The sequence below is a fragment of the Oncorhynchus tshawytscha genome, linkage group LG10, assembly GCF_018296145.1.
Source record: "Oncorhynchus tshawytscha isolate Ot180627B linkage group LG10, Otsh_v2.0, whole genome shotgun sequence".
In the NCBI taxonomy this organism is placed as follows: domain Eukaryota; kingdom Metazoa; phylum Chordata; class Actinopteri; order Salmoniformes; family Salmonidae; genus Oncorhynchus; species Oncorhynchus tshawytscha.
Genome location: NC_056438.1, coordinates 72,545,834 through 72,572,234, shown reverse-complemented (window position 1 = coordinate 72,572,234; position 26,401 = coordinate 72,545,834). Strand labels below are relative to the sequence as shown.

Below are 26,401 nucleotides of genomic sequence, written 5' to 3'. Positions count from 1 at the left end.
CCCAGTGTGTTCTGTCTACCCAGGTCTATTCAGAAGCTGGAGGAGTTGAATTTAGGGATGGAGAGTCTAGGGGAGGAGGTCCAGTCTCTGTCCCAGCAGTGTAACGGCACGGGCCCCACCCCCGAGAACAACAACAACGGTGACCCCGCAGGCCTGACCCCTGACCCCACTGTGACCCTGACCCCCGAGCAGGGCCGCCCTCAGGGAGGAGGGGTGGTCAGCAGCACCCCACAACGCACTGCAGGGGGACGGGAGGTGCCCCCACCTAATGAATCCCCCGTGGTCTCCCAGAGGTGAGATACGTGTGTGTGTCTGTGGGTGGGGCGGTGGAGTGTGTCTGTGGGTGGGGTGTCTATATGGCGAGTGTGTCTGTGGGTGGGGTGTGTCTGTGGGTGGGGTGTGTCTGTGGGTGGGGTGTCTGTGGGTGGGGTGTGTCTGGGTGGGGGTGTCTATATGGCGAGTGTGTCTGTGGGTGGGGGTCTGTGGCGAGTGTGTCTGTGGGTGGGGTGTCTATATGGTGAGTGTGTCTGTGGGTGGGGTGTCTATATGGCGAGTGTGTCTGTGGGTGGGGTGTGTGTCGAGTGTGGGTGGGGGTGTCTGTGGGTGGGGTGTGTCTGTGGGTGGGGTGTCTATATGGTGAGTGTGTCTGTGGGTTCTTTGTGTCTGTGGGCAGGGTTTGTATTATGGAACATTTGTGTCTGTGGGTGGGCAAGTGTTTATTTACCAGACATTTGAGAAATGCATATGGGTGGGGTGTGTCTGTGGGTCCACCCACTGTAAACTCAATCACATTATTATTATTGTTATGGGTATTATTATATTATGAACAGAATATAAAGTGTGTCTACATGTGTTTTTGTTTGTGTACATGGCAGGGTTTTATTGAAAGGAACATTTGGCACTGGTATCTTCATCCTGAATATCATGAAGAAACACAGCCTAGAAGGACAAGATTTTTATTAAACAGACATTTGAGAAATGCATATCATTTGGCTCCTATAACGCTGTTCCATTACACCCCATTTTAATTAATAAATAACAAGAACACAACGTTTACCGAGTCCACCCACTGTAAAACTCAATCACAGCTGTTTTCAAATAAAATTATTATATTGAATTCATCTGAAACAGAATATAAATTGGCAACTGGGGAGAGGTGTTGTAGGAAATAGGGCCGGTCTGTTGCCATTCATACCACAGCAGGGGAAAGAGGTTTTATTGAAAACTGGGGAGATAGCACTGCCTGTTGTATCTTCATCCTGAATATCATGAAGAAAAATAGCCTGGGGAGAAGGACAAGTCGCCTTCCCATTAATTAAACACAATATGTACTATTGCATATCATTTGAACACCAGTCCCATCCCAGGCTGCCATTTGCATGAACAGGGGAAAATTAATAAATAACAACTGGGCACAGCTGTTTTCAAACAAAAGGGAGGTCTGCCCCACTCCCACTGCCATTCAGCACCACAGCAGGGGAAAGAGGCCTAATAAATAACAACTGGGGAGAGGTGTTGGAGGAACACCAGGGCCGGTCTGCCCCACTCCCACTGCCATTCAGCACCACAGCAGGGGAAAGAGGCCTAATAAATAACAACTGGGGAGAGGTGTTGGAGGAACACCAGGGCCGGTCTGCCCCACTCCCACTGCCATTCAGCACCACAGCAGGAGAAAGAGGCCTAATAAATAACAACTGGGGAGAGGTGTTGGAGGAACACCAGGGCCGGTCTGCCCCACTCCCACTGCCATTCAGCACCACAGCAGGGGAAAGAGGCCACAAAATAAAACAATTATCAACCTGATGTTGAATAAGTAAATAAATTCATTAAGGCTGGTTCATTGATAGAAATCTTATTTTACAACGCTCCAGTGAAACGAGGCCCACGCCTTGCATTTATGAAAGTGCTTGTATCCAGAGACCAAATGATATCTCTTTACAGTTCTACTGGATGATAGGTCCAATTATAAACATAATTTATTATCTTGGGGTCGTGACTCACGTCATGTGATATACGTGGCTTATTGATAACTACTCTGTTTCCTACTATAGACAGTTGGCTGCATAGTGATTGCAACATTTTAACTGATGTGAATAGTTGTCAACGATGTTTAGTTTAAGTGTTACTGAATAAACTCAACTGAAATGCACATGGTCCACATCATTACTCTAGTCTATCAATCCATTCCAGTCGTTGTACTATACATGACAGAGGGGTGGCAGCAGACGTGCTAGGACAGGCCTGACCAACACAATAATATGCCTAACTTAGTTGGGTGTGCAGTGGACTGGCCTGCTGCTGTTGGAAAGTTAAACTTGTCCAACTCCTTGGAGCAGCTTGATGCACATCAGCCTCATTACTTTGTCTTCAAGAAGGTGGCCATCTTGAGGCCATCTTTACTCTGTTTTTGGAGAAAGAATCCCCTCTCTGCGGGAACACTGGAACTGGTGATAATCTACACAATCTTCGTAAAGTTTGCCCGGTCGAGGGACACTTAGCTGAAGTCTCTTATGAGGACCTTGTGTCTTTTAAAGTGAGTAACAAAAGAAACACACGCCTACACTGTCCCAGCAGCTTCAGGATTTAAACATTTGTATTGTTCTCCAATGACGGCCTACCAGAAAACAGTGGTTAACTGCCTTGTTCAGGGGCAGAACGACAGATCAGGGACTCAATCCAGCAACCTTTCGGTTACCTGCCTCCCACTGATTTATTATCCTATGAAGTATATTTGCCTTTGAATTTGGAGCACATCCACCGGTATTGAATGAAAACATTATTTTGTAATGGCCGGCAACAAGTTCTACACTTATCAGCCTGCCTGCTCACGGAAACCCTGGTACAGTGTATGCACAGAGCAATGTACTCATGCTATATCTGTGTGTGTTCTAGTCCCGAGAAAGTAGCTGGACAGACCTCTGGATTAGATGACTCGCCAGGAGCCCTCACCCGGAGTAAAGAGGTAGGTTCTCTTTCTCTCACATACAGTCTCTGTCTACACTCCCACTGTAGGCTTAGCAGGACATGAATCTCTCTCTGGGATGGGATAGGGTGGGGGGGGAATCCTGTATCCACTATGATGTCATGCACAGTAACCCTGGATTATACCCTGTGAGGAGTGGAGATTTAATCCATTAGATTCCAGTTAAAATCAGCAGTGATAAAGGCTGTTGGCTCTATTTCAGAATCATGAATAGCATAAGGCATAGAAGATCAACACAGATTATACTGGTAATTACAGTGCCTTCAGAAAGTATTCACACCCCTGGACTTTTTCCACGTTTGGTTGTTACAGCCTGAATTTTAAATCGATTAAATGTAGATTGTTTTGGTTCACTGGCTTACACACAATACCCCAAAAAGTCAGTGGAATTATGTTTTTAGATTTTTTTCATAAATTGATTACAAATGACAAGCTTAATTGTCTTGAGTCTAAGTATTCAACCCCTTTGTTATGGCAAGCCTAAATAAATTCAGGAGTAACAATTTGATCAACATGATTTTTAAATGACTACCTCATCGCTGTACCCCCCACATATAATTATCTGTAAGGTCCCTCAGTTGAGCAGTGCATTTCAAACACAGATTCAACCACAAAGACCAGGGAGGGTTTCCAATGCTTCACAAGGAAGGGCACCTATTGGTAGATGGGTAAAAAAAAAAATACAGACATCGAATATCCGTTTGAGGTTACTGTTACGAGAATTTCATAATTCCTATGTGTGTTCATTAACCAATTCAATTTGAAATCACTCTGTTTCTAAAGATTTGTAAGATCCTTATTTGCATAAAATTGACGAGACCAGTCTTATTAAAATTAGATAATAGTATTTATTCTCGGAGCGCGCTCCCATGGAACCATGTACAACAGTTTATATACAAAATATGACGTCATTGGTTATAGAATGAATCTCCTCTTCTCGACCAAGACAAAGCAGGTTCAAAAGTTTATTCCAACCCACTAGCGCACACTCCAGACACACACGATATATCAAGATTATCTTCTGAAGTCTCACCATTATCTATCACTATTTAGCAGACAGTTCCAGATAACGGAAAACCTAGGGAGGCTCTCGCTGTCTTATCTAAACGCCCCAGTTAAATTTGAGTCAGTTCAAACATAGGTTAATGATCCTTTTTGCTTACTTAAAACACACAACCCATTTCCTCCCCAATCTAGTTGGAATGGTGTTTTATGTTTAATTACTCCTTGTTCATGCTACATAATCCCTTATGAATTAATATTATTAATCAGATATAATAAAACAGGGTAGAGTTTAATTAGTTATAGTTCTATTTAAATGTAGATATTGTTTATTCATAAAATTCCTATCAGTTACATTACAGCCTTATTCTAAAATGGATTAAATAAAACTATTTCCTCAGCATTCTACAAACAATACCCCATAATAACAAAGCGAAAACAGGTTTAGAAATCTTTGCAAATTTATCAAAATCAAAAAACATACCTTATTTACATAAGTATTCAGACGCTTTGCTATGAGACTCAAAACTGAGCTCAGGTGCATCCTGTTACCATTGATCATCCTTGATTTTTCTGCAACTTGGAGTCCACCTGTAGTAAATGAAATTGATTGGACATGATTTAGAAAGGCACCTATCTATATAAGGTCCCACAGTTAACAGTGCATGTCAGAGCAAAAACCAAGTCATGAGGTTGAAGGAATTGCCCGTAGAGCCCCGAGACTGGATTGTGTCCAGGCACAGATCTGGGGAAGGATACCAAAACATTTCTGCAGCATTGAAGGTCCCCATCATTCTTAAATGGAAGACGTTTGGAACCACCTGAGCAATCAGGGGAGAAGGGCCTTGGTCTGGAAGGTGACCAAGAACCAGATGGTCACACTGACCGAGCTCTAGAATTCCTCTGTGGAGATGGGAGAACCTTCCAGAAGGACAACCATCTCTGCAGGCCTTTATGGTAGAGTGGCCAGATAGAAGCCACTCCTCAGTAAAAGGCACATGACAGCTGCTTGGAGTTTGCCAAAAGGCACCTTAAGACTCTGACCATGAGAAACATTCTCTGGTCTGATGAAACCAAGATTGAAGTCTTTGGCCTGAATGCCAAGCGTCACGTCTGGAGGAAACCTGGCACCATCCCTACAGTGACGCATGGTGGTGGCAGCATCATACTGTGGGGATGTTTTTCAGCAGCAGGGACTGGGAGACTAGTCAGGATCGAGGAAAAGATGAACGGAGCAAAGTACAGGGATCCTTGATGAAAACCTGCTCCAGAGTGCTCAGGACCTCAGACTGGGGGCGAATGTTAACCTAACAGGACAACAACCCTATGCAAACAGCCAAGACAACATAGGAGTGGCTTCGGGACAAGTCTCTGAATGTCCTTGAGTGGCTCAGCCAGAGCCCGGACTTGAACCCGATCGAACATCTCTGGAGAGACCTGAAAATAGCTGTGCAGTGATGCTCCCCATCCGACCTGACAGAGCTTGATAGGATCTGCAGAGAAGAATGGGAGAAACTCTCCAAATACAGGTGTGCCAAGCTTATGGCGTCATAGCCATGAAGACTCAAGGCTGTAATCGCTGCCAAAAGGTGCTTCAAAAAAGTACTGAGTAAAGGGTCTGAATACTTATGTAAATGTTTCAGTATTTCATATTTCAGTTTATTTTTTATAATTCAGCAAAAATGTCTTAAGCATTTTTTGCTTTGCCATTATGGGTTAATTTGTGTAGCTTAATGAGGGGGACTGTATCTGTGTTTGTGGGCTGGCCTATGTTTGTGAGAGACTGAGACCTAAGTGTTCTTAAGTCTGCTGGCGGGCTACTTTGGCATATTTTCTACTAGCTCGGTACCTGAGGATAGAGGGCTATTTTAATTCTGGTCTCTGATGTTCATTTTGTGTGTTGCAGGGGGACAAGGCCAAGCCCCTGTTTGTAGCTGTGAATACCCTGGAAGACACTCAGGCAGTGCGCGCTGTAGCCTTCCACCCCACGGGAGCGCTATACGCCGTGGGCTCCAACTCTAAGACGCTACGCGTGTGTGCCTATCCAAACGCACCACTGGACACCAGGTAATATACACACACACACACACACACACACACAGTGAGGGACAGACACACAGCCTAATCATTCCTGAAATGATTTATCTACTGTTCAACTACTTTGAGCTATTCTGCTGTTAAGAGACTACGATTTAGCTCTCTCTCTCTCTCACTCTCTGACTCTCTGACTCTCTCACTCTCAGTGGGGTATCAGGTATGACCAAGCAGCCGGAGGTTCGTTTTAAGAGGAATAAGCACCATAAGGGTTCTATCTACTGTGTGGCCTGGAGTCACTGTGGACAGCTGCTAGCCACTGGCTCCAACGACAAATATGTCAAAGTCCTGCCCTTTAGCTCAGAGACCTGCAACGCCACAGGTAAACTCAATACAAGGGTTGGGAGGCTATTCCATCTTACATACACTCTATACACAGATTAGGATCAATTCCATTCAATTCATCTCCTGAAGTGACTGACTATTGAGTAAAATCCAATGTACAACTGACAAAGAAACTTGCAGTTGTCTTATTTTCTCTTCAAACTCTTAGTTTGTTTTCGTCTTACTCCCACTCTCTGTTTCTGTCCCTCTCTCAGGTCCAGACCTGGAGTTCAGTATGCACGACGGTACCATCAGAGACCTGGCGTTCATGGAGGGACCAGAAAGTGGAGGCGCCATTCTGATCAGCGCCGGAGCTGGAGACTGTAACATCTACACCACTGACTGTCAGAGAGGACAGGGCTTACACGCTCTCAGTGGACACACAGGTACACACACACTCATTTCCTCCACAGTACTCATTTACACACACTCATGTACTACTTACTTAATCATATCATATTTCCTATATGGAAATTAAAGGCCTCCACGAGAGAGCGACGTGTCTTGCTCCCAGGCAGACTAAATAACTTTTTTGCCCGCTTTGAGGACAATCCAGTGCCACTGACACGGCCTGCAACGAAAACATGCGGTCTCTCCTTCACTGCAGCCGAAGTGAGTAAGACATTTAAACGTGTTAACCCTCGCAAGGCTGCAGGCCCAGACGGCATCCCCAGCCGCGCCCTCAGAGCATGTGCAGACCAGCTGGCCGGTGTGTTTACGGACATATTCAATCAATCCCTATACCAGTCTGCTGTTCCCACATGCTTCAAGAGGGCCACCATTGTTCCTGTTCCCAAGAAAGCTAAGGTAACTGAGCTAAACGACTACCGCCCCGTAGCACTCACATCCGTCATCATGAAGTGCTTTGAGAGACTAGTCAAGGACCATATCACCTCCACCCTACCTGACACCCTAGACCCACTCCAATTTGCTTACCGCCCAAATAGGTCCACAGACGATGCAATCTCAACCACACTGCACACTGCCCTAACCCATCTGGACAAGAGGAATACCTATGTGAGAATGCTGTTCATCGACTACAGCTCGGCATTCAACACCATAGTACCCTCCAAGCTCGTCATCAAGCTCGAGACCCTGGGTCTCGACCCCGCCCTGTGCAACTGGGTTCTGGACTTCCTGACGGGCCGCCCCCAGGTGGTGAGGGTAGGCAACAACATCTCCTCCCCGCTGATCCTCAACACTGGGGCCCCACAAGGGTGCGTTCTGAGCCCTCTCCTGTACTCCCTGTTCACCCACGACTGCGTGGCCATGCACGCCTCCAACTCAATCATCAAGTTTGCGGACGACACAACAGTGGTAGGCTTGATTACCAACAACGACGAGACGGCCTACAGGGAGGAGGTGAGGGCCCTCTGAGTGTGGTGTCAGGAAAATAACCTCACACTCAACGTCAACAAAACTAAGGAGATGATTGTGGACTTCAGGAAACAGCAGAGGGAACACCCCCATCCACATCGATGGAACAGTAGTGGAGAGGGTAGCAAGTTTTAAGTTCCTCGGCATACACATCACAGACAAACTGAATTGGTCCACTCACACAGACAGCATCGTGAGGAAGGCGCAGCAGCGCCTCTTCAACCTCAGGAGGCTGAAGAAATTCGGCTTGTCACCAAAAGCACTCACAAACTTCTACAGATGCACAATCGAGAGCATCCTGGCGGGCTGTATCACCGCCTGGTATGGCAACTGCACCGCCCTCAACCGTAAGGCTCTCCAGAGGGTAGTGAGGTCTGCACAACGCATCACCGGGGGCAAACTACCTGCCCTCCAGGACACCTACACCACCCGATGCTACAGGAAGGCCATAAAGATCATCAAGGACATCAACCACCCGAGCCACTGCCTGTTCACCCCGCTGTCATCCAGAAGGCGAGGTCAGTACAGGTGCATCAAAGCTGGGACCGAGAGACTGAAAAACAGCTTCTATCTCAAGGCCATCAGACTGTTAAACAGCCACCACTAACATTGAGTGGCTACTGCCAACACACTGTCAATGACACTGACTCTACTCCAGCCACTTTAATAATGGGAATTGATGGGAAATGATGTAAATATATCACTAGCCACTTTAAACAATGCTACCTTATATAATGTTACTTACCCTACATTATTCATCTCATATGCATACGTAGATACTGTACTCTATATCATCGACTGCATCCTTATGTAATACATGTATCACTAACCACTTTAACTATGCCACTTGGTTTACATACTCATCTCATATGTATATACTGTACTCGATATCAGCTACTGTATCTTGCCTATGCTGCTCTGTACCATCACTCATTCATATATCCTTATGTACATATTCTTTATCCCCTTACACTGTGTATAAGACAGTAGTTTTTTTTGAATTGTTAGTTAGATTACTTGTTCGTTATTACTGCATTGTCGGAACTAGAAGCACAAGCATTTCGCTACACTCGCATTAACATCTGCTAACCATGTGTATGTGACAAATAAAATTTGATTTGATTTGAGACTGATGATCTGTGTCTTCATCCTCAGGTCATATCCTGTCTCTGTATACGTGGGGAGGGTGGATGATAGCGTCAGGCTCTCAGGACAAGACTGTGAGGTTCTGGGACCTGAGAGTACCGAGCTGCGTTAGAGTGGTGGGCACTGCCTTTCATGGATCAGGTGAGTACTGCTACCTCACACACACACACGTTTCTTTGACTCGCTTACATGTGTCTCTCTCGTCCTCTCAGGCAGTCCTGTTGCCTCGGTAGCGGTGGACCCTAGTGGTCGTCTCCTAGCGACGGGCCAGGAGGACAGCGGCTGTATGCTTTATGACATCAGAGGGGGACGCATGGTGCAGACATACCGGCCCCACTCCAGTGATGTGCGCTCCGTTAGGTTCTCCCCCGGGGCACACTACCTGCTCACTGGTTCCTACGACACCAAGGTCATGATCAGCAACCTGCAAGGTAAGGAAGACCTCTAGTGGCTACGTCTGAAATGGATTCTATTTTCTATGCACAGTTCGAAACACACTTTTTCCTCATTCTGGTACGTCACTGCCTTATTCTAAAATGGATTAAATCGGGGGAGGGGGGGGTTCTATCACCAAGCTACACAATGACAAAGCAACAAAAAAAAACAGAAATATCTCATTTACATAAGTATTCAGACCATTTACTCAGTACTTTGTTGAAGCACCTTTGGCAGCTATTACAGCCTTGAGTCTTCTTTGGTATGACACTACAAGCTTGACATAACTCTTCTCAAGCTCTGTCAGGTTGGATGGGGAGTGTTGCTGCACAGCTGGTTTCAGGTCTCTCCAGAGATGTTCGATCGGGTTCAAGTCCAGGCTCTGGCTGGGCCACTCAAGAACATTCAAAGATTTGACCCAAGGCCACTCCTGCGTTGTCTTGGCTGTGTGCTTAGTGTCGTTGTCCTGTTGGAAGGTGAACCTTCGCCCCAGTCGTAGGCCCTGAGAGCTCTGGAGCAGGTCTTCATCAAGGATCTCTCTGTATTTTGCTCTGTTCATCTTTCCCTCGATCCTGACTAGTCTCCCAGTCCCTGTCACTGAAAAACATCCCCACAGCATGATGCTGCCACCACCATGCTCCACCAAGGATGGTACCAGGTTTCTTTCAGATGTGATGCTTGGTATTCAGGCCAAAGAGTTCAATCTTGGTTTCATCAGACCATGAGAATCTTGTTTCTCATGGTCTGAGAGTCCTTTAGATGCCTTTTGGCAAACTCCAAGCGGGCTGTCATGTGCCTTTTACCGAGGAGTGGCTTCCGTCTTGCCACTCTACCATAAAGGCCTGATTGGTGGAGAGCTGCAGAGGTGGTTGTCCTTCTGGAAGGTTCTACCATCTCCACAGAGGAACTCTACAGTCGTGGCTAAAGGTTTTGAGAATGACACAAATATTAATTTTCACAACATCTGCTGCCTCAGTTTGTATATACTGAAGAGTGATCAGGTGAATTGCAATTAATTGCAAAGTCCCTCTTTGCCATGCAAATGAACTAAATCACACAACAACAAAAACAAATTCCACTGCATTTCAGCCCTGCCACATCAGGACCAGCTGACATGTCAGTGATTCTCTCGTTAACACAGGTCTGAGTGTTGACGAGGACAAGGCTGGAGATCACTCTGTCATGCTGATTGAGTTTGAATAACAGACTGGAAGCTTCAAAAGGAGGGTGGTGCTTGCAATCATTGTTCTTCCTCTGTCAATCATGGTTACCTGCAAGGAAACATGTGCCGTCATCATTGCTTTGCACAAAAAGGGCTTCACAGGCAAGGATATTGCTGCCAGTAAGATTGCACCTAAATCAACCATTTATCGGATCATCAAGAACTTCCAGGAGAGCGGTTCAATTGTTGTGAAGAAGGCTTCAGGGCGCCCAAGAAAGTCCAGCAAGCGACAGGACCGTCTCCTAAAGTTGATTCAGCTGCGGGATCGGGGCACCACCAGTACAGAGCTTGTTCAGGAATGGCAGCAGGCAGGTGTGAGTGCATCTGCACACACAGTGAGGTGAAGACTTTTGGAGGATGGCCTGGTGTCAAGAAGTGCAGCAAAGAAGCCACTTTTCTCCAGGAAAAACATCAGGGTCAGACTGATATTCTGCAAAAGATACAGGGATTGGACTGCTGAGAACTGGGGTAAAGTCATTTTCTCTGATGAATCCCCATTCTGATTGTTTTGGGCATCTGGAAAAAAGCTTGTCCGGAGAAGACAAGGTGAGCGCTACCATCAGTCCTGTGTCCTGCCAACAGTAAAGCATCCTGAGACCATTCATGTGTGGGGTTGCTTCTCAGCCAAGGGAGTGGGCTCACTCACAATTTTGCCTAAGAACACAGCCATGAATAAAGAATGGTGCCAACACATCCTCTGATAGCAACTTCTCCCAACCATCCAGGAACAGTTTGGTGATGAACAATGCCTTTTCCAGCATGATGGAGCACCTTGCCATAAGGCAAAAGTGATAACTAAGTGGCTCGGGGAACAAAACATTGATATTTTGGGTCCATGGCCAGGAAACTCCCCAGACCTTAATCCCATTGAGAGCTTGTGGTCAATCCTCAAGAGGCAGGTGGACAAACAAAAACCCACAAATTCTGACAAACTCCAAGCATTGATTATGCAAGAATGGGCTGCCATCAGTCAGGATGTGGCCCAGAAGTTAATTGACAGCATCCCAGGGTGGATTGCAGAGGTCTTGAAAAAGGGTCAACACTGCAAATATTGACTCTTTGCATCAACTTCATGTAATTGTCAATAAAAGCCTTTGACACTTATGAAATGCTTGTAATTGTACTTCAGTATTCCATAGTAACATCTGACAAAAATATCTAAAGACACTGAAGCCACAAACATTGTGGAAATTAATATTTGTGTCATTCTCAAAACTTTTGGCCACAACTGTAGAGCTCTGTCAGTGACCATCGGGTTCTTGGTCACCTCCCGGACCAAGGCCCTTCTCACCCCCGATTGCTCAGTGTGGCTGGCCGGCCAGCTCTAGGAATAGACTTGGTGGTTCCAAACTTTTTCCATTTAGGAATGATGGTCACTGTGTTCTTGGGGACCATCAATGTACCTTTCCCCAGATCTGTGCCTCGACACAATCCTGTCTTGGAGCTCTACGGACAAAACTCTTCGACCTCATGACTTGGTTTTTGCTCTGACATGCACTGTCAACTGTTGGACCTTATATAGACAGTTGTGTGCCTTTCCAAATCATGTCCAATCAATTGAATTTACCACCGGTGGACTCTAATCAAGTTGTGTAAACATCATGGATGATCAATGGAAACAGAATTTCTAGTTTCATAACAAATGGTCTTACGCCACTGCTTTTTGATCTATGCATAGTCAATTTAACTCTACATGTACATATTACCTCGACACTGGTGCCCCCGCACATTGACTCTAACGGTACCCCCTGTATATAGTCTCGCTATTGTTATTTTACTGCTGCTCTTTAACTACTTGTTACTTTTAGTTTTTAAACTACATCGTTGGTTAGGGGCTCGTCAGTAAGCATTTCACTGTAAGGTCGACTACACCTGTTGTATTTGGCGCATATGGCTAATAACATTTGATTTGAATACTTATGTAAATAAGGTATTTTTTTATAAATTTCTAAAAACCTGTTTTCGCTTTGTCATTATAGGGTATTGTGTGTAGATTTGATGAAAACCTTTTTTTAATCCATTTTGAATTTAGGCTGTAACACCACAAAATGTGGAGTAAGTCAAGGGGTATGAATACTTTCTGAAGGCACTGTAGTGCACTACTTTCAACCAGGGCCCATAGATCTCTGGTCAAAAGCAATGCACTGTGTAGGGACTAGGATGGCATTTCAGACAGTCGCTAAATAGTCTGGTGATGGTTGTTGTTCAACTGTTGTGTGTTGGCAGTCTGTCAGTGTTTTGTGTGTTTTGTTGGTCTAATAATAAAACAAAAAAAACCTAGACGTATTTATTTGGTTTAGCTGCTTTCATTGACTTATGAGGAATCACTATCCAGGATGGAAAGCTAGTCAGTGTCCAAAATGCCTGAGTCCCATCCCTGCTCACAAGTCCAAGCACATGTATTTAGGCTCGTTGTACACCCAATGTGTTTTTGTCTCTGCAGGTGACTTGACGAAGCCGTTGCCCCTGACTCTGGTAGGGGAGCACGGTGACAAGGTGATTCAGTGCAGGTGGCACACACACGACCTGTCCTTCCTCTCCTCCTCCGCTGACCGTACCGTCACACTCTGGACACACAACCCCTAACACACACACACAACCTGTCCCTCCTCTGCTGACCGTACCGTCACATACACACTCAACCCAACCCCTAGTACACACACAGTGAACATGAATAACCTATAATACACAACCTGGATGCACCCTACACTCCCTCACCAGTTGCAATCAACAGGACAGTTTATCCCTCTGGAGTGAAGTCTGAGTATCAAGGTTTGATCTCATGCTCAGCTCCCCTCACATCACTGCTTCTGGGAACAACTGTCACTCTGGCAACTGCATCCTGTACTTAGTGGTTCAACAGGTGTGTCTGGGGGGGTGGGGTACAATGAGGGAAGTGTACCAACTGGAGATGTTTTGCTGGAGATGTTTTGCTACAGTGCATTGTTTCATATGGTGCCTTGATTTATCCAGGTTCCACAAGAGCTTTATCAATACAGAAACCCACGTGGGTCCTCTCCATTTCGGGGTCAAAGTTATGTGACATCATTCCAGAAACAAAATATACATTCCTCATTTGCACAGTCAGTGTGTTTGTTACAACTTGTTACCATGCTGCTATTATTTGAGAAGAAACCAATGTTGTGATCTAAACTGCTGACTGTGTGGTTCATTACATCAGGTGATCAGTGTGGGATATCAACTATCGAGTTGAATCTGTTGCTTCGATCAATTAGCTGTTGTCAATACTACTAGTATACCCCTAATGTGGAACTTTCCGATGTCTAACGCTACTGTGCAAGTTTGCCTATCGAGTCGCTGGCTTTGTAAAAAAAAATATACTTTTTTGGGGGGGTGGAGGGGGGGACTTGTACGTTGTCATGTTTAGTGCAAAATGCTGTCTTCGGGCAGATATGGTGTTTCTTGCATTGGCTTGCTTTCAAATGGAAAAATACAATACTGGTTTTATATCAACATGGAAGGGAATTACAGATTTACTTTTTGGCTTGGCCAGATGCAGCAGCGTACAGTTAAGTTGTAAGCAACAATCATTTGTATAGCTTTACTTAGTTCTGCAATGTTACTGGTTGTTACCTAGATGGCAGTCTTTGACCATATAAAAGGGATTCTTATGCACAATGAAATCTTAGAAAAAGCTCTACATCACATTTATGAACCTGTATTGATGGCCATGTTTAGTTTCTGTATCTTATGTTTGCACCAGACACTTATCAAGATGCAGGCTTGAGTTTTAGGTTTTGTTCATCAATTTTAAAATAAGGCCAAACTAATAGATGTATTTATTTATAATTTGTTATATTGTATGTCTAGTCATGATTTTCTGTTGATATGAAATAAGATGGTGGTTCTTGTATTTAGCTTTTATAAAAACTTGTTTTAAGTGACAGAGAAATGAAAGTGTGATCGCTGCGGTGGTATGTAAATAAAAGCCTCTGACCCTTGACTGAACTAGTGTGATCTGATAGGATATACTATGCATTGGCATAGGACTGTAGTTAGTACACACTAAAAGGTCTGAAGTTTGAGATGTATCATTCAAGAACTTTAGGAATAAGATGTAAGCATACTTCCAGGGCCGACAGATGGCCGCCGCGCGTTCCTAGGAATTGTTTTGTCAGAAGCACTTCACTACACTCGCATTAACATCTGCTAACCATGTGTGTGACAAATAAAATGTTATTCATGGTTCAATTACACACCTAGTTTGGTAGTTGCCTTGTGGAAAGCTGTGCTTCGACACCTCTCCAGCTAACTCAACTTTGGGTTTGGTGAACCATTAAGACAAAACAATTTCTATACTAAATAAATGTAGCTTTATTCCTCTGATGTCATAGAAAATATAGGAAGTACAGAAGAGCATCAGGGACTGTACACATCCACAGGTAAATTCATTATTTTATCAATGATTATTAAGCCTGAGAGCATTTTCTTTTTTTAAATCCTTACCTAAATGAGGTATCCCATCCCCCCCATTCATAACTTCTAACAGACAATACATTTATCAGACACAATTAGGGTTAAGTGTCTTGTTCAAGAGCAGGATTCGAACCAGCGACCTTTAGGTTACTGGCCCAACATTCTAACCGCTAGGCTACCTGCTGGAAAGAGTGCTGTAACAGTCCAGTCTACGTCAGAAAAATCTGGTGCAAAATCAAATCAACCACAAGGGTAGGTGTAATGGCAGTATGCAAGAGCGTAGACGTAAAATTCTATGGAGTACATAATTGTTAAACATAAGATGAGTAGGTTCAGGGCATCATGTTTATCTGTGCAATTTCACAACATGTCCGGTACAGTTCCAGATTGTAGAGTGCAAGGTCGAGTATTCCCCATAAGGAAAGATGGTTCCATATTCTAGAACCCTTCAGTGGGTTTCTTTTAGAGTTCCTGACTGTTCCCTATAGGCACCTACATTAAAGCTAGCAGTGCTTTCAACTGGGAAACATGAGACTTCTGAATCCCACCATGGGCAGGATTATCAAGCAACACAGTCTCTGCTACGGAGAGAAAAGACCATAGACTAACTTTTCAATGTAAAATAGCCCCATTCACTGTTGAGTACAGCATCAATGTCATGGACAAATACAAAACACCCTTCCTCTTCCACACTGTTCACCTCCAGAGAGGCCCACTCTCCTGGGTTTTCACCCCGCCATCGGGGGCCCTCTTTTTGGGCAAGGCTCAGTTGGAGCATGGCCGTGCTGCAGAGGGCAGGGTGACCCGCTGCTCGTCCATGCGTTTGGCCTGGGACCTCATGATGAGGCTGAAGAAGTCCTCGTCTGGGACAGTGGGGCCACGTGCCGGGGGAGGGGCGCAGCGCTGGTCATCCAGACGGGAACCCTGAGGGAGGGACAGGAGAAAGTGGAACTTACCTATATGAAAAGGATCCCTTTCAATGTAAAACACAGATGTAACTTTTACGACAATGTGCCCTGACCTACGAAACACCACCCTAATGAAAAGTGGACTCTATTTAATACACACCTGGCACTTGACGAGCATGTTGAAGAAGTCATCGTCAGGCTCAGAGTTATCTGCATCGGCCATCAGGTGGCTGAGGACAGCCTGGCTTCTGTTCTGGTGGACCCGAAGGACGGGCAAACTACCCCCAGCAACTCCACCGTCCTCTAACCGACAACCAGACCCAGAACCCAGGCCTGTTACAGCCGCTGACTCTGACACAGCTGGAGGAGAGGGAGGGAGGGATCAAAGGCACATTTTGCCATGGATTTTGTTGGAAGCGGATATAAACACTCATACAAGGTTATATAACAGTGTGTGTTTACTCTTACATTTCCTCATGGCTCTGGCTGGAGAGTCAGAGGAGCTCTTGTCCTGTATGGAACAGCGCTGGTCGTCCATCCTGTTGCTCTGGAAACGACTCAGCAGGTCAAAGAAGCCCTCGTCCCCGAGCATGTCTGGACTGGCCCTCTGAGTGAGAATTAAATACTTTATTTTGATAATGAAACATGGGTGTAAGCATAATAGCCACACTTTAATAAGCTATAATTAGTAGTAGATGTGTTATTGGTAGTAGAGTACTAGTAGCATGGTAGAGTAGTGATAGTAGTGTAGTATTGGTGGTAGTAGTAGTAGTAGTGGATCAGTATAGTAGTAGTCAGAATATTGTAGTAGAAGTAGTCAGCAGAGTATCAGTAGTAGAGTAGAAGTAGTCAGTAGGGTATAGTAGTAGAAGAGTATCAGTAGTATAGTAGAAGTAGTCAGTAGAGTATCAGTAGTCAAATCAAATTTTATTTGTCACATACACATGGTTAGCAGATGTTAATGCGAGTGTAGCGAAATGCTTGTGCTTCTAGTTCCGACAATGCAGTAATAACCAACAAGTAATCTAGCTAGCAATTCCAAAACTACTACCTTATAGACACAAGTGTAAGGGGATAAAGAATATGTACATAAAGATATATGAATGAGTGATGGTACAGAGCGGCATAGGCAAGATACAGTAGATGGTATTGAGTGCAGTATATACATATGAGATGAGTATGTAAACAAAGTGGCATAGTTCAAAGTGGCTAGTGATACATGTATTACATAAAGATGCAGTAGATGATATAGAGTACAGTATATACATATGAGATGAATAATGTAGGGTATGTAAACATTATATTAGGTAGCATTGTTTAAAGTGGCTAGTGATATATTTTACATCATTTCCCATCAATTCCCATTATTAAAGTGGCTGGAGTAGAGTCAGTGTGTTGGCAGCAGCCACTCAATGTTAGTGGTGGCTGTTTAACAGTCTGATGGCCTTGAGATAGAAGCTGTTTTTCAGTCTCTCGGTCCCAGCTTTGATGCACCTGTACTGACCTCGCCTTCTGGATGATAGCGGGGTGAACAGGCAGTGGCTCGGGTGGTTGTTGTCCTTGATGATCTTTATGGCCTTCCTGTGACATCGTGGGGTGTAGGTGTCCTGGAGGGCAGGTAGTTTGCCCCGGTGATGCGTTGTGCAGACCTCACTACCCTCTGGAGAGCCTTACGGTTGTGGGCGGAGCAGTTGCCGTACCAGGCGGTGATACAGCCCGACAGGATGCTCTCGATTGTGCATCTGTAGAAGTTTGTGAGTGCTTTTGGTGACAAGCCGAATTTCTTCAGCCTCCTGAGGTTGAAGAGGCGCTGCTGCGCCTTCTTCACGATGCTGTCTGTGTGGGTGGACCAATTCAGTTTGTCTGTGATGTGTACGCCGAGGAACTTAAAAAAAAACTTACTACCCTCTCCACTACTGTTCCATCAATGTGGATAGGGGGGTGTTCCCTCTGCTGTTTCCTGAAGTCCACAATCATCTCCTTAGTTTTGTTGAGTGTGAGGTTATTTTCCTGACACCACACTCCGAGGGCCCTCACCTCCTCCCTGTAGGCCGTCTCGTCGTTGTTGGTAATCAAGCCTACCACTGTTGTGTCGTCCGCAAACTTGATGATTGAGTTGGAGGCGTGCGTGGCCACGCAGTCACGGGTGAACAGGGAGTACAGGAGAGGGCTCAGAACGCACCCTTGTGGGGCCCCAGTTTTGAGGATCAGCGGGGTGGAAATGTTGCCTACCCTCACCACCTGGGGGCGGCCTGTCAGGAAGTCCAGTACCCAGTTGCACAGGGCGGGGTCGAGACCCAGGGTCTCGAGCTTGATGACGAGCTTGGAGGGCACTATGGTGTTAAATGCCGAGCTGTAGTCAATGAACAGCATTCTCACATAGGTATTCCTCTTGTCCAGATGGGTTAGGGCAGTGTGGTTGAGATTGCATCGTCTGTGGACCTATTTGGGAGGTAAGCAAATTGGAGTGGGTCTAGGGTGTCAGGTAGGGTGGAGGTGATATGGTCCTTGACTAGTCTCTCAAAGCACTTCATGATGACGGAAGTGAGTGCTACGGGGCGGTAGTCGTTTAGCTCAGTTACGTTAGCTTTCTTGGGAACAGGAGCAATGGTGGCCCTCTTGAAGCATGTGGGAACAACAGACTGGGATAGGGATTGATTGAATATGTCCGTAAACACACCAGCCAGCTGGTCTGCGCATGCTCTGAGGGCGCGGCTGGGGATGCCGTCTGGGCCTGCAGCCTTGCGAGGGTTGACACGTTTAAATGTTTTCCTCATGTCGGCTGCAGTGAAGGAGAGTCCGCATGTTTTAGTTGCGGGCCGTGTCAGTGGCACTGTATTGTCCTCAAAGCGGGCAAAAAAAGTTACTTAGTCTGCCTGGGAGCAAGACATCCTGGTCCGTGACTGGGCTGGTTTTCTTTTTGTAATCCGTGATTGACTGTAGACCCTGCCACATACCTCTAGTGTCTGAGCCGTTGAATTGAGATTCTACTTTATCTCTATACTGACGCTTAGCTTGTTTGATTGCCTTGCGGAGGGAATAGTTACACTGTTCGTATTCGGTCATGTTTCCGGTCACCTTGCCCTGATTAAAAGCAGTGGTTCGGGCTTTCAGTTTCACGCGAATGCTGCCATCAATCCACGGTTTCTGGTTTGGGAATGTTTTAATCGTTGCTATGGGAACGACATCTTCAACGCACGTTCTAATGAACCCGCTCACCGAATCAGCGTATTCGTCAATGTTGTTGTCTGACGCAATACGGAACATATCCCAGTCCACGTGATGGAAGCAGTCTTGGAGTGTGGAATCAGATTGGTCGGACCAGCGTTGAACAGACCTCAGCACGGGAGCTTCTCGTTTTAGTTTCTGTCTGTAGGCAGGGATCAACAAAATGGAGTCGTGGTCAGCTTTTCCGAAAGGAGGGCGGGGCAGGGCCTTATATGCGTCGCGGAAGTTAGAATAGCAGTGATCCAAGGTTTTTCCAGCCCTGGTTGCGCAACCGATATGCTGATAAAATTTAGGGAGTAGTGCATAATATCAGAAGAGTATCAGTAGTAGAGTAGTAGTAGTAAGTAGAGTATCAGTAGTAGAAGTAGTCAGTAGAGTATAGTAGAAGAGCAGAAGTAGTCAGAGAATCAGTAGTAGAGTAGAAGTAGGCAGAGTATAGTAGTAGAAGAGTATGAGTAGTAGAAGTAGTCAGTAGAGTATCAGTAGTAGAGCATAATAGCAGTAGAGTATCAGGAGTATCAGTATAGCAGTAGCAGAAGTGTATCAGTAGAAGAGCATAGTAGCAGAAGTAGTCAGAGTATAGTAGAAGAGTATCAGTAGTAGAAGAGTATAGTAGTAGAGTATCAGTAGTAGAGCAGAGTATCAGTAGTAGAAGAGTATCAGCAATAGAGCATAGTAGAAGAGTATCAGTAGTCAGTAGAGTAGAAGTAGTCAGTAGAGTATCAGCAGTAGAAGTAGTCAGTATCAGTAGTAGAGCATAGTAGCAGATTATCAGTAGTAGAGTAAAAGTAGTAAGTAGAGTATCAGAAGAAAATCAGTAGTAGAGTATAGCAGTAGAAGAGTATCGTAGTATAGTATCAGTAGAGCATAGTAGTAGAAGAGTAGTAGTCAGTAGAGTATAGTAGTAGAAGAGTATCAGTAGAGTATAGTAGTATAGTATCAGTAGAGCATAGTAGTAGAAGTAGTCAGTATAGTAGAAGAGTATCAGTAGTAGAGTAGAAGTAGTCAGTAGAGTATAGTAGTAGAAGAGCATCAGTAGTAGAGTAGAAGATAGTAGTAATATAGTAGTATCAATAGTAGAAGAATATCAGTAGTATAGTAGTAGAAGAATATCAGTAGAGTATAGTAGTATAGTATCAGTAGAGCATAGTAGTAGAAGTAGTCAGTATAGTAGAAGAGTATCAGTAGTAGAGTAGAAGATAGTAGTAATATAGTAGTATCAATAGTAGAAGAATATCAGTAGTATAGTAGTAGAAGAATATCAGTAGAGTATAGTAGTATAGTATCAGTAGAGCATAGTAGTAGAAGTAGTCAGTATAGTAGAAGAGTATCAGTAGTAGTGTATCAGTAGTCAGTAGAGTATAGTAGTAGAAGAGTATCAGTAGTATAGTAGTAGAAGAGAATCAGTAGTAGAGTAGTATTAGAAGAGTACGAGTAGTTGAGTATAGTAGTAGAAGTAGTCAGTAGAGTATCAGTAGTAGAAGAGTATCAGTAGTAGAGTGAAAGTAGTCAGTAGAGTATCAGTAGTAGAGTATAGCAGTAGAAGTAGTCAGTAGAGTATAGTAGTGGAAGAGTATCAGTAGTAGAATTAGTCAGAGTATCAGTAGAAGTAGTCAGTAGAGTATCAGTAGCAGAGGAGTAGTAGTAGAAGAGCATCATTAGTATAGTAGTAGAAGTAGAGTATCAGTAGTAGAAGAATATCAGTAGTAGAGTATAGTAGTAGAAGTAGTCAGAGTATCAGTATAAGTAGTCAGTAGAGTATCAGTAGTAGAAGAATATCAGTAGAAGTCAGTATCAGTAGTAGATGAGTATCAGTAGAAGTAGTCAGTAGAGTATAGTAGTCGAAGAGCATCGTAGTAGAGCATAGTAGCAGAAGAGTATGAGTAGTAGAGTATAGTGGAAGTAGTCAGAGTATCAGTAGAAGTAGTCAGTAGAGTATCAGTAGTAGAGTATAGTAGTAGAAGAATTTCAGTAGATTTCAGTCAGTATCAGTAGTAGATGAGTATATTTGTAGAAGAGTATCAGTAGAAGTAGTCAGTAGAGTATAGTAGTCGAAGAGCATCGTAGTAGAGCATAGTAGCAGAAGAGTATCAGTAGTAGAGTATAGTAGAAGTAGTCAGAGCATCAGTAGAAGTAGTCAGTAGAGTATCAGTAGTAGTAGTTTCAGAACTAGGAGAATGGTTAACGGCTAAGAGTTGCTTTAGGACTAGATACATCATGTTTTTCCTCTAACCTTCTGTGGTCCCTGTGCGGGGGTTTGTGAGGTGTTACTGGTGTCCTGCAGGACTTTACTGGAGCCCCCATCCTTGTGCTTCTTGCCCCGCAGACGGCTGACAAAGAACAGCTTAGAGGAGCTCTTAGCCAGGGTGGGTTTAGACTGCTTGGTCAGGATGTCACTGTTCCACTTCTGAGCCTAGAGAGAGGGGAGACAAACTTTGAGTACACGTCACAAACACCTCAAATAGAGAATTGACTTTATACATACAAAACATTTGAAAGATGCAATGTGTAATTTCACTCATTTCAGGCCAATAGTGCACCTTGAATTGGCACTAAGCCTAGGGAATAGAAAGTTACAGATTGCACCTTTAAACCCAGTAACCTACGTTGATCTTGTCTGGGGTGAGTTTCATGAGCTCCAGGTTTTCCATGCTGTGCCGTCTGCCATTCCTGGGCCTGGCCCCGTGCAGGTTGTAGTCGATGTCCTTGATGGGGTTCTCAGACAGGGTGGAGTCGTTGGTTCTATAGCTCAGCCCCAGGACCATCTGCAAGTCTGACACGTTCATACGGGCTGTGAGTTCTCCACTCCGGTCCCCAGTCTGAAACACACAGCAAATTAGGATCGACCTTGCTGTAATCAGATCCTTTTTTATATGGACAGGGTTTCTACGACCATGAGTTTTAGCTGACCACAAATGTAGGATTCAGTATAAAATTGTGGTCCTACTCACAAGGTGGGTTTCATGATTAGGGCTGTGGCGGTCACACAATTTCATCAGCCGGTGATTGTCAAGCAAATAACTGTCAGTTTTCATGGTAACTGACCGTAATTAACAAACACATTTAGCATCTCCTTGCTTCCTACAAGCCACGGATGCAGACCTTTGGAACATCTACATTCAAAAATAAAATAATAATATAGACTTCTCAATCCATCCATTATTTATTTTAGACCGGGCTAAAGAAACATGAAATTAAGAAAATGTAGTCTATTTCAGAAGAGCAGAACAGCATACTCTTGTTGCCCTTCTGTTAGGCACTGATCTGGCTATGCCATATGGCTGTGGGCTACACTAGTTCATTTAACAGACAAGATTTGCTTATGATTCCATGCCATTATTTTATAGTATGAAGAATACAATTGAACAAAGCTGAATATAATAGAAAGGTAGAAAGAGAAGGGCTGCTAAGGTACACAATAGTAGATGTTGGTAGATAGGTGCTCTTTGGTAAAAAGGGTAAATTGGTCATCAAAAAGAAAGGAGGACCCAGGAACTCTTCATATAATTAATTACAATGCCTTTATTGGTATGGCATGTTAGATGGAAACAAAGCTTAAATACTCTGCCACGTTTCAGCTGCATGGCCTTCGTATTATCATTTCTTTGTACTCCCTGACAATGTCCTCTCTTGAACAGCTTTTTCCAATCAGCCCTGATTTGAAGAGGGAGTGATTACTAAATGAATTGGACAACACAGAGTAGGCAATACTAAACATATCTACAGTATTTCACTTTTTAATGTGTAATCAAAAAAGTCAACTCAAAGCATCAGAACACCTAAAAAGGTAGTTCTAACCTTAAATATGACTGGGCAAAGTACCAGGAAGAGGAAAGCCATCTATTCCATAGTACACTAGAACACAGCAAACACGGACAACAACAGTCCAAAACATAGCTCAGGGCAATAGAGCAAAAATGTCCACTAGGTGTTTTAGGGTACGATGGAATAGATGGCTCTCATATTCAAGGTTGAACTACCTTTCTAGGGGTTCTGATGCTTCTAGCTTGGAGTTGCATTTTTGATAACATATCTACAGTATTTCACTTTTTAATGTGTATAGTATTGCATACTAGGTGTTGTCCAATGAATGCTGTAACCACTCCCTCTTCAAATCAGGGATGATTGGAAAAAGCTGCTTAAGAGGACATTGTATTATCATTTCTTTGTACTCTCTGACGAAGGCCATGCAGCGATAATTACAGTGCCTTGCGAAAGTATTCGGCCCCCTTGAACTTTGCGACCTTTTGCCACATTTCAGGCTTCAAACAAAGATATAAAACTGTATTTTTTTGTGAAGAATCAACAACAAGTGGGACATAATCATGAAGTGGAACGACATTTATTGGATATTTCAAACTTTTTTAACAAATCAAAAACTGAAAAATTGGGCGTGAAAAATTATTCAGCCCCTTTACTTTCAGTGCAGCAAACTCTCTCCAGAAGTTCAGTGAGGATCTCTGAATGATCCAATGTTGACCTAAATGACTAATGATAAATACAATCCACCTGTGTGTAATCAAGTCTCCGTATAAATGCACCTGCACTGTGATAGTCTCAGAGGTCCGTTAAAAGCGCAGAGAGCATCATGAAGAACAAGGAACACACCAGGCAGGTCCGAGATACTGTTGTGAAGAAGTTTAAAGCCGGATTTGGATACAAAAAGATTTCCCAAGCTTTAAACATCCCAAGGAGCACTGTGCAAGCGAAAATATTGAAATGGAAGGAGTATAAGACCACTGCAAATCTACCAAGACCTGGCCGTCCCTCTAAACTTTCAGCTCATACAAGGAGAAGACTGATCAGAGATGCAGCCAAGAGGCCCATGATCACTCTGGATGAACTGCAGAGATCTACAGCTGAGGTGGGAGACTCTGTCCATAGGACAACAATCAGTCGTATATTGCACAAATCTGGCCTTTATGAAAGAGTGGCAAGAAGAAAGCCATTTCTTAAAGATTTCCATAAAAAGTGTCATTTAAAGTTTGCCACAAGCCACCTGGGAGACACACCAAACATGTGGAAGAAGGTGCTCTGGTCAGATGAAACCAAAATTGAACTTTTTGGCAACAATGCAAAACGTTATGTTTGGCGTAAAAGCAACACAGCTCATCACCCTGAACACACCATCCCCACTGTCAAACATGATGGTGGCAGCATCATGTTTTGGGCCTGCTTTTCTTCAGCAGGGACAGGGAAGATGGTTAAAATTGATGGGAAGATGGATGGAGCCAAATACAGGACCATTCTGGAAGAAAACCTGATGGAGTCTGCAAAAGACCTGAGACTGGGACGGAGATTTGTCTTCCAACAAGACAATGATCCAAAACATAAAGCAAAATCTACAATGGAATGGTTCAAAAATAAACATATCCAGGTGTTAGAATGGCCAAGTCAAAGTCCAGACCTGAATCCAATCGAGAATCTGTGGAAAGAACTGAAAACTGCTGTTCACAAATGCTCTCCATCCAACCTCACTGAGCTCGAGCTGTTTTGCAAGGAGGAATGGGAAAAAATTTCAGTCTCTCGATGTGCAAAACTGATAGAGACATACCCCAAGCTACATACAGCTGTAATCGCAGCAAAAGGTGGCGCTACAAAGTATTAACTTAAGGGGGCTGAATAATTTTGCACGCCCAGTTTTTGATTTGTTAAAAAAGTTTGAAATATCCAATAAATGTCATTCCACTTCATGATTGTGTCCCACTTGTTGTTGATTCTTCACAAAAAAATACAGTTTTATATCTTTATGTTTGAAGCCTGAAATGTGGCAAAAGGTCGCAAAGTTTAAGGGGGCCGAATACTTTCGCAAGGCACTTCATATAAGAGTGGCTGCGTCCTCTTTTTTTAAATAAAGTATTTTCTCCAAATGATTTGAGGAAGTGCGCACATGCAGCTAATCTGTGTTGAGCGGTTAACAAAGAAATTGGTACTCACATATACTTAATTTAGAGTTGTAAATGTAGTTCTACAAAATTTGGGGTATACGTTTAGATTTTTAATACATTCTAAGCCTGCATGATGAGACTAGTGATGACTTGAGCTCTGCTTAGTTTTTTTGTGCAGGCTGTACACACTTCAGTCTCTCATTCACAATTTGACAAGCACTTGATAATGCCTTGAATTTCACGGTGGCATCCCCTTTGTGGCTGTAATGCACCCTAAACAATGCCATGCCTTTTGCGGCCAGTGGCCCAGAGTGCTGCATTGTGCCCTTCTCCCTGACACAGAACCCGAACCCAAACCGGCTGCGCGTGTGCGCCATCGTGCATAAATTCATTTTGTCCCTCCACACCAAACGCGATCACGACACGCAGGTTAAAATATCAAAACAAACTCTGAACCAATTATATTAATTTGGCGACAGGTCAAAAAGCATTAAACATTTTGGCAATTTAGCTAGTTAGCTTGCACTTGCTAGCTAATTTGTCCCATTTAGCTAGCTTGCTGTTGCTAGCTAATTTGTCCTGGGATATAAACATTGAGTTGTTATTTTACCTGAAATGCACAAGGTCCTCTACTCTGCCAATTAATTCACACATAAAACGGTCAACTGAATCGTTTCTAGTCATCTCTCTTCCTTCCAAGCTTTTTCTTCTCTTGACTTTATATTGCGATTGGCAACTTTCATAAATTATGTGCATTACTGACACTGACATCGTCACCCACGTGGGTATAACCAATGAGGAGAAGACACGTGGGTACCCACTTCTAATAAACCATTGAGGAGATGGGAGAGGCAGGACTTGCAGTGCGATCTGCGTCAGAAATAGAACTGATTTCAATTTTAGCCCTTGGCAACACAGACGCTCGTTGGCGTAATAATTGAAAAACTGAATTTATTTTGCAACACTCATGCACGTGACATGAGCGGTGCGGTCAGCCTGTGAGTGCTGCACGTTATGAAGGACCTCTCACTCACATGGCTCTTCATCACGTGTTCGGGTATTTCTTACAGGCTACAAGTGAAGGCCGACACATCAGGGGCGCAACTGTGCACGTCATCCAATTCTGAGGTGCATATTAAAAGATAGTCGAGGAACTGTTCACATTTACTTTAAAAATCAGCCAACAAGATATGTATGCCTAACGAACAGCAAAAGCACTATGTCAATCTACTATCCCCCTTTTTAATCCAAGATGGCGTAGCAGTCAGACGTCTTTGTCCTGTATTTGTCCTGTCTTTTTATTCGCATATCTTTTAAAAATATTTTCCTAAACCTCTAAATACTCTCCTGCAACCAG

General features: G+C 44.0%; 2 protein-coding genes across 5 annotated transcripts in view; one reads left to right on the top strand and one right to left on the bottom strand.

Annotated features, from left to right (window-relative positions):
- Positions 1 to 14,547, top strand: part of LOC112259653 (WD repeat-containing protein 47-like) — a 35,213-nt gene extending 20,666 nt beyond the window's left edge. For both annotated transcript variants that reach the window (XM_042329010.1, XM_042329011.1), the window contains exons 10-17: positions 24 to 293; positions 2,893 to 2,962; positions 5,892 to 6,052; positions 6,229 to 6,401; positions 6,619 to 6,789; positions 8,936 to 9,067; positions 9,139 to 9,357; positions 13,027 to 14,547. In XM_042329010.1, coding sequence (XP_042184944.1) covers positions 24 to 293; positions 2,893 to 2,962; positions 5,892 to 6,052; positions 6,229 to 6,401; positions 6,619 to 6,789; positions 8,936 to 9,067; positions 9,139 to 9,357; positions 13,027 to 13,169 — 1,339 coding nt within the window. In that variant the 3' untranslated portion in view covers positions 13,170 to 14,547. The remainder of the gene's footprint in view (positions 1 to 23; positions 294 to 2,892; positions 2,963 to 5,891; positions 6,053 to 6,228; positions 6,402 to 6,618; positions 6,790 to 8,935; positions 9,068 to 9,138; positions 9,358 to 13,026) is intronic.
- A 353-nt stretch (positions 14,548 to 14,900) lies between these two features.
- LOC112260866 (G-protein-signaling modulator 2) overlaps positions 14,901 to 26,401 on the bottom strand; it is a 30,422-nt gene continuing 18,921 nt past the window's right edge. For all 3 annotated transcript variants that reach the window (XM_024436230.2, XM_024436229.2, XM_024436232.2), the window contains 5 exons: positions 21,763 to 21,975; positions 21,390 to 21,569; positions 16,397 to 16,535; positions 16,089 to 16,288; positions 14,901 to 15,944 (listed from right to left, as the gene is read on the bottom strand). In XM_024436230.2, coding sequence (XP_024291998.1) covers positions 15,786 to 15,944; positions 16,089 to 16,288; positions 16,397 to 16,535; positions 21,390 to 21,569; positions 21,763 to 21,975 — 891 coding nt within the window. In that variant the 3' untranslated portion in view covers positions 14,901 to 15,785. The remainder of the gene's footprint in view (positions 15,945 to 16,088; positions 16,289 to 16,396; positions 16,536 to 21,389; positions 21,570 to 21,762; positions 21,976 to 26,401) is intronic.